General features: G+C 44.0%; 1 protein-coding gene across 1 annotated transcript; it reads right to left on the reverse strand.

Moving 5' to 3' along the window:
- Nucleotides 1-609: 609 nt before the first annotated feature.
- On the reverse strand, nt 610-7,527 carry LOC127007724 (uncharacterized). Its single transcript, XM_050878977.1, has 7 exons — nt 7,439-7,527; nt 6,740-6,891; nt 5,157-5,282; nt 4,278-4,505; nt 3,903-4,001; nt 2,670-2,879; nt 610-2,272 (listed from the first exon to the last, which is right to left on the reverse strand). The coding sequence occupies exons 2-7, from the start codon at nt 6,848-6,850 to the stop codon at nt 2,114-2,116; spliced, it is 933 nt and encodes a 310-aa protein (XP_050734934.1). The 5' UTR covers nt 6,851-6,891; nt 7,439-7,527; the 3' UTR covers nt 610-2,113.
- Nucleotides 7,528-7,818: the final 291 nt, after the last annotated feature.

Raw genomic sequence — 7,818 nt, forward strand, 5'->3', positions numbered from 1 at the left:
TAATAATAATAATAATAATAATAATAATAATAATAATAATAATAATAATAATAATAATAATAATAATAATAATAATAATAATAATAATGTAAGCCATAAACATTGTGCCACATGACAGACAAACACTTCACATGACGTCAATCGTTGCCATACAAGCCGCTGGAGGAGAGGCGGAGCTCCCGAAAGAAAACTGTATAAGTGACCCCCTGAAGCAGTTCGTTGAAATGCAGTTATTGTGATGTTTTTCGTAGCAACGTAGCAACCACGACAATAATCATGACTCTACATAAATCTTACGGCCATTAGCGTTAATTATAAGATAGCGCCCAATGAATCAAGCAAAATATCGAGATAGGAGAGCGATCAGGCTCACTAACATATTCGAGACTAATACAACCCGTTCATGATATGCATATCTATATCTATATATATATATATATATATATATATATATATATATATATATATATATATATATATATATATATATATATATATTTGTTGATGTGTGTGTGTGTGTGTGTGTGTGTGTGTGTGTGTGTGTGTGTGTGTGTGTGTGTGTGTGTGTGTGTGTGTGTGTGTGTATGCTTGTGTGTGTGTGTGTGTGTGTGTGTGTGTGTGTGTGTGTGTGTGGGCGAACGTGGGTGAGTGAGTGCATTCGTGCGTGTGTGCATATGTGCGCATGGGTATGTATGTACGTGCGATTGTGCGTATGTGTATATGTGTGCGTGAGTGCATGTGTGTGTGTGTGTGTGTGTGTGTGTGTGTGTGTGTGTGTGTGTGTGTGTGCTTACGTGTGTGCGTGTGTGTATGTGTATGCGTGTGCTTGAGTGCGTCCGTGCTTGCGTGAGAGCGTGTACAACTGTGTGTGAGTGTGTGTGTGTGTGTGTGTGTGTGTGTGTGTGTGTGTGCTTGCGTGCGTCCGTGCGTGCGTGCGTGAACAAGTGTGTGTGTGTGTGTGTGTAGTCAGACTAAGACAGGATCGCAAAACATACTATTAAACACAACATCACCACGGATCATTGCAGGCTGCTGGTTCACGTTATCAACTTCTCTCACTTTCAACACAACAAGCTATACAAGCCCAATAACCTGATTTCCTTTTTCCAGTTATATGTCTTTAATACTCTTGCTTTTAGACTTGAAAGACTTGAAAGAGTGGGGAAAATCCAGGCAAATGAGCTCCGTTACTACTGGTAGGAACAACAGGTTTAAAGGTACTCCTCCAGAAGGGTATTAATAAACATCGCTCAGCTTATTCTGGCAAATCTTTGACGTATTAGAAAAGAACAAGGTATAGCAAAATGGCAATACGTGCGTGCGCGCCTGCACTCACACACACACACACACACACACACACACACACACACACACACACACACACACACACACACACACACACACACACACACATACAAGAGTACGATTTTTACTATTGAAATGTCAACAACAGGATTCCCTTTCAAGGCAACTGACTCCCTAAAGGCCTAGCTAGACACTTATAAGTTTTCCTGACGCACACAAGCAGACACTAAATACTCACGCAGACTCACTAAATATTCGGCAGACTCAGGTGTACACTGAAACAACTACTTTACCTGGCTACACCTTGCTCTCACCTGCACTTTGGGAGAGATAGATGGATAGACAGATAGATAGATAGATAGATACAGATAAATAGATACAGATAGATAAATAGATAGATAGACAGATAGATAAATAGATAGATAGATATAGATTGACGAAGAAAAAATGGGAATGGGGAGGACTGGAAGAGAGGAATAGAATAGATAGATAAATAGATAGATAGACAGATAGACAGATAGATAGATATAGATTGACAAAGAAAAAAAATGGGAATGGGGGGGGACTGGAAGAGAGGAATAGACTAGATAGATAAATAGATAGATAGACTGATAGATAGATAGATAGATAGATAGATAGATAGATATAGATTGACAAAAAAAATGGGAATGGGGGAGAAGTGGAAGAGAGGAAGAGAGAAACTGGAAGAGAGGAAGAGTTGAAGAAACTTGAAGAGAGAAGAGATTTAAAGAGACAAAGAGAAGGAAGAAGGATAAGTGGGAGAGGAGGGGGGGGGGTGGAGGGTCATCTACAGCAGGAGGTCAGGGATGCCGGAGGGTCCTAGCATGATGTCCTCAACTTGCTGCAGGATGGGCGTCTCGAGCAAGCTAGCAAGGGGCATGTCTCCACTCAGCCAGCCGATCTCCGAGCCCAGTTTGCGCAGATCGTTTCGCATGCACCCCGACAACTGGAAGGAGGGAGAGAGGGAAGGAAGAGGTTAGATGATTTGCGTTAGTTTGTCTGTGTATGTGTTCTGACTCTTATCTATTCTTGCTTGCTTTTTATTTTTTTCATAATTGAGTCAAGCTAAGATTGTGATGTTTGTTTTGAGTGTGAGGGGAGACGGGGAGGTGGGGGTGCAGGAGGGAAGTGTGTGTGTGTGTGTGGGGGGGGGGGGGAGAGTGTGTGTTTGCGGGAAGGTGTGAAGGGTGTGTGTGGGATGGTGTGTGTGGGATGGTGTGTGTATGTGTGTTGTGTGTGTGTGTGTTTTTGTGTGTGTCTCTCTCTCTCTCTCTCTCTCTCTCTCTCTCTCTCTCTCTCTCTCTCTCTCTCTCTCTCTCTCTCTTCCTCCCCTCAATACTCACCATCTTCTGCCCCAGGCACCTGTAGTACACCACGGCCTGGCCCAGGTGGCGGGCTACCGGGTGGGCGGCGGGTCCGGGGGGCGGCAGGCACCGGGAGAAGGCGCGGCAGGAGCCCTCGGCGCTGCTCAACTCTTCCCTCAGCTCCCCCGCCACCAGGCCGAGGATCTCCTGCCGCACGTGGTCGTAGTTCACTTGGTCGTTGGCGTCCAGCTGGTGATAGGGAGGAGGAGGGTGAGGGATGACGATGATGATGATGATGATGATGATGATGATGATGATGATCGTGGTAATTTAGGCAATGGGTTGGGGTGACTTTTTTTTTTACAGTAGAGGAAACAGTTAAAGGGCAAAAAAAAAGGAAAACAATAATGAAAAAAAGCCCGCTACTCACTGCTCCTATAAAAGTCAAGAGGAGTGGCCAAAAGATAGGTCAATTTCGGGAGGAGAGGCGGCCTGACACTCCCCTCTTGCATCGACCTCTCCTTTGTGTAGTCTTTGTTGGCTATCCCTATGGCTGTTGATCGTTATTTTGTAGAAGGTTACCAGATGTTGCACAATGATATAGAGGGACAGGTGAAGGGAGGAGGGGTTGCACTTACTGATAAAGACACCAAAGAAACCAAATTGTCGAGTCCGTTTTGGCGTTGGCTTTCGCGGGTCCTTTCCTCTCCTCTGCTTTGCCACACAGTCCGAACACCTGTTTTTTCCTCTCAAATGTTACCTATAGCTTACATATGAGAGGAAGAGACAGGTGTTGAGACTGTGTGGCAGAGCAGAGGGGAGGAAAGGACCCGCGGGAGCCTTCGCCACAACGGACGCGACAATTTGGTTTCACTATAGTTAGGGCAGCCACAGCCTAAGATGACCAAACGAAATCTGAGGACCTAACCAAACCTTACCAAGCATAGCAACAAGAAACCGAGCCTAAGATAACATAACCCGGATCCGCCATTAGTCCTGTGAACGTGGGTGACGCTTATTCACGTGAGTCACACTTGGCTGATCCTGGGTGTGACTTCCCATCTTGCTCTCACTCACTCACTCCCTTCCTCTCTCACTCACTCCTCCCAGCTGCTTTACCGTCTTTTGATTCACTCACACTCACTCATGGCTGTTTCTAACCCTAATTTACCATCTCTTAGTTCACTTTCAATCAGTCAGTAACTCACTCATTCACTCCCTCACTCATCCACTCACTCATTAACTTGTTCATTGGTCCTGGATGTGACTCACCATCTTCACCTCCCTCAGGATGCAGGTAATGTTGCTCATCCTCGCCGTCAGCGCCTCCTTCAGCTGGGCATCCTCCGCCTCACCCCCCGAGCCGCGCCTCTGTTCCCAAAGACAAGAATCAACCCTCAGACACGTAAGATAGCTTGGAATAGTATTGGACATATTAGAGAGAAGAGAAAAGAGGAGAGAAGAAGAGGGAAAAAAAGAAAAGAGGAGAGGAGAAGAGACGAATTGTGGGCGTTTTCGTTCAACACTTTCTAACCCTTCATCTTTCTCTTTTCCCATAAAAAAACTAACCATCCTAATATACTCTTCCCAGGTAATGAAGCACCTGAGGCAACACCGAGGTAATTAACCCAGGTGTATACCACTCACCGCTCTGAAGCCGAGGAAGCCCTTCAGGTACTGGCTGGCGAGGCTGTACTGGTTGGGCTGGTAGACCTGGTACGGGGTGTTGTACTGGTAGGGCTGGTAGAGCTGGCCGACCTGCGTGTACTGGGGCACCACGTGAGTATACTGCGGGGACCTGGCTGGGGCGGGGGCCTGGTACACCGGGAACTGGATGAAGGTGGGCGTGACGGGCGTGGTGACTCCCAGCTTCTCCTGTAATGGAATGGAAGGAAGGGAGAGTGAGAGAAGGGTCTTGTTGGGGAGTGCATGTGTTTGGGGAATAAGTTAAAGGGTGTGGATGAAATGGATAACGGGTGAAGGTGAGGGTGCTTATAATGTGTCAAGAAGTAAGTAGATGAAAGATGTGTGAATGAATGGATGGATGAGTGAGTGAGTGAGTGAGTGAAGTAAAAGGGTATTATTGAGAGACGCGGGAAAAACTGTTAATTGACTGATTGACTGATTAATTAACTAGCTAACTGAATAATTAACTGACTGACTGACTAAACGACTGACTAACTAACTAAATGACAAACAAACTAACTAAGTGAAAAGTTAACTCATTCACCAACTACCAAACTAACTAAATTGATAACTATATAAATGTCTAATGGATGAGTTACCTGTCTACCTACGTACCTAATATACTAACTGAATAACCAATAAATTTTGATTCTAACACTTTTTTCTGAAACTCATGCAATCAACTACTTGCAAGAGCAGCGCGAACGGGCTTTTCTTTCTTTTCTTTTGCTTTTGAACTCTCTCCATTACAGTCAAACTAAGTATAGATAAGCACTCGCCAGGTAACTAACTAACTAACTAACTAACTAACTAACTAACTAGCAATAACTAATCACTCACCAGGTACTGCGTGAGGTCGAGGGTGGGGGGGACGGCCAGCGGTCCCCCAGTACACTTTTCCGTCGCCGTCATCATCTGTCGCCTCCACTCGATCACAGCCCGGCTCCCCAGACACGACATCATCACCTGCAGACGACACCAACCCACAGAAATAAGAGACCGTGGGAGAGGAGGGATGGTGCTGTATAGGAGGCTCTGTTTATTATGATATCGAAGTGGTGTTGGTGATAGTGGTATAGTAGTAATAGTAGTAGTTGCAGGAGTCTAAATTCACGGATAAAAAAAAATGATAGAGATGTTATTTGGATATACTTAACTACCATTTCAGAACCGATGGAAACAATGAAGATAGACAGATAGATAGATAGATAGTGAACATACCACAACAGACTTGTATAATCTGACAACAAATGAAGTAAGATTATCCACATACACAAAGCGACGAAATAAACAGAAAACAAAATACGAAGAATGAATTTAGCCGGAATTACCAACAAAGGAAGTAGCAGCCGGGGACGGAAGGGAAGATAGTGACAAAAAAATCAAATTGGGGCGGAATCACGAATCGTAAAACAGGAAACACAAGCCACGACAGGAAGGGGGAGGGGAGGAGGAGGAGGGAGAATTTAACAGATCACCCAACAAGACAGGAAGTGCAAGATCGTTAGAAATACTACAAGGAGGAGTAATAAAAGAGTTGACAAGGACTCACCTAACACATTAAAACCCTAGCCATAAAATCGATGCAAAAAAGAGGAAAGGGATGGAGGGAAGTGAAACAAATCGCCTAACAAGACAGGAGGTGCAAGATCGTTAGAAATACTACAAGGAGGAGTAATAAAAAAGTTGACAAGGACTCACCTAACACATTAAAACCCTAGCCATAAAATAAATGCAAAAAAGGATGGAAGGGATGGAGGGAAGTTGAAACAAATCGCTTAGGACAGAAAGTGCTAGCTTGTGATTGTTAGAAATACTGCAAAGAAAAAAAAAAAGTTGATAAAAACTGAGCTACCACACTAAAATACTTGACATGGAATAATTGTAAAAGAACTGAAATAAAGAATAATAAAAATGTAATAAATAACAATAAAATAATAAGTAAATAAGTAAATAAATAAATGATAATAGTTGATAAAGATCGAGGTAACAAACTTAAACACTGGAAATGGAATAAGTGCAACAATTGAAATCAAGCAATAAAGAGATCAGGTATATTAAAACACAATGGCACCTTTCCGAATGATTTTGACCCTCTGCCATGGATTTTTTTTTCAACACTTTGCACTATTTCCAGGAGCAACACCAATGTTTTTTTATGGTTTCCTCCTTTTTTTTTTCATTTATGCTGCCTCCTCTCCTTTAAAATAACACTACCTACCTTCCATCTAATGCTTTAAAACACTGGAAGAAGTATAATTAATGTTAACGTGGAAATAGTCATGGAAATAAACAAGATCAAGTAAATTAAAACACTCATATCTCATTCAAACATTAACTTATCCACGCACAGACCCATAACAACCCACCCATCCCTACTACCTAACACCCACACAACGACCCATCCTTCCCCCCACACTCACCTTCATGTAAGAGTATTTATCCAACTCCGAGGGTAACTGCGCCCATGCCCCCGTCAACGCCAGGGCCATCACCGTCGCCACCATCACTTGGACACCGCGGGGCACCATCATTTCGCTCGCTACACAGTTCTTGTCACGAGTGGCGAAGAATCCTGGTTCCACGGTAAGGTGAAGACAGGGAGGGAGAGATAGAGGGGGGGGGTGTCAGGGATTAGGTTATAACACTGAATGAGTAACGTAAGAAAAGGGAGGTATGGTATTAATAAGTTTGTGAGTGAGTGAGGGAATGCATGGGTATGTGGGTGAGTGAGTGAATAAGTGCGGGTGAGTGAGTGAGTGATGAGTGAGTGAGTGAATAAGTGTGTGGGTGAGTGGTTAGGTGAGTGAGTGAGTGAGTGAGTGATGAGTGAGTGAGTGAGTGAGTGAGTGAGTGAAGTGGGTGAGAATATGTATCATGTTCATCTTAAAAAAAAATAATGGAAATAATATATGGATTGTGAAGTGGTTGTTATTGTGGTGAGTCAGCTGTGAAAAATGGAAGCGATCACGATGCAAAAAAAAAAAAAAAATATGGAGAAGGACAAAGAAGAGGGAGAGGAGGAGGAGGACAAAGAGAAGGTGAATGAGGACGAGGAGGAAGAAGATGATGATGCAGAGATTAAACAAAAAAAGGAGAACACAACAAAACTTACTTCTTACCTCTGAGGGATCAAAAGTCTCTGTCTGTCCTGTTGTTCCTCCAGCCCCTTTATATACCATCACCAGATCCTCCTCTTCTTCCAACTCCTCCTCCTCCTCCACCTCCTCCTCCTCTTCCTCCTCCTCCTCCTCCTCCTCCTCCTCTTCCTCCTCCTCCTCCTCTTCCTCCTCCTCCTCCTCCACTCTCCACTTCCTTCCCTCCCTTACTCCTGCTCTTCGTAACCCCCACTAATGATGTATCCTACTGACCCACCTCCTCCTCGTTGTCCTACACTTCCTCTTCCTCCTCCTCCTCCTCCTCCTCCTCCTTCTTTAAGTATCTTCTTGAGACAGTCTTTTTGCGATTTATTTTTCTTTTATCATACCTGAACGTCTGCCTC

This window comes from Eriocheir sinensis, chromosome 4 (assembly GCF_024679095.1).
Source record: "Eriocheir sinensis breed Jianghai 21 chromosome 4, ASM2467909v1, whole genome shotgun sequence".
NCBI lineage: Eukaryota > Metazoa > Arthropoda > Malacostraca > Decapoda > Varunidae > Eriocheir > Eriocheir sinensis.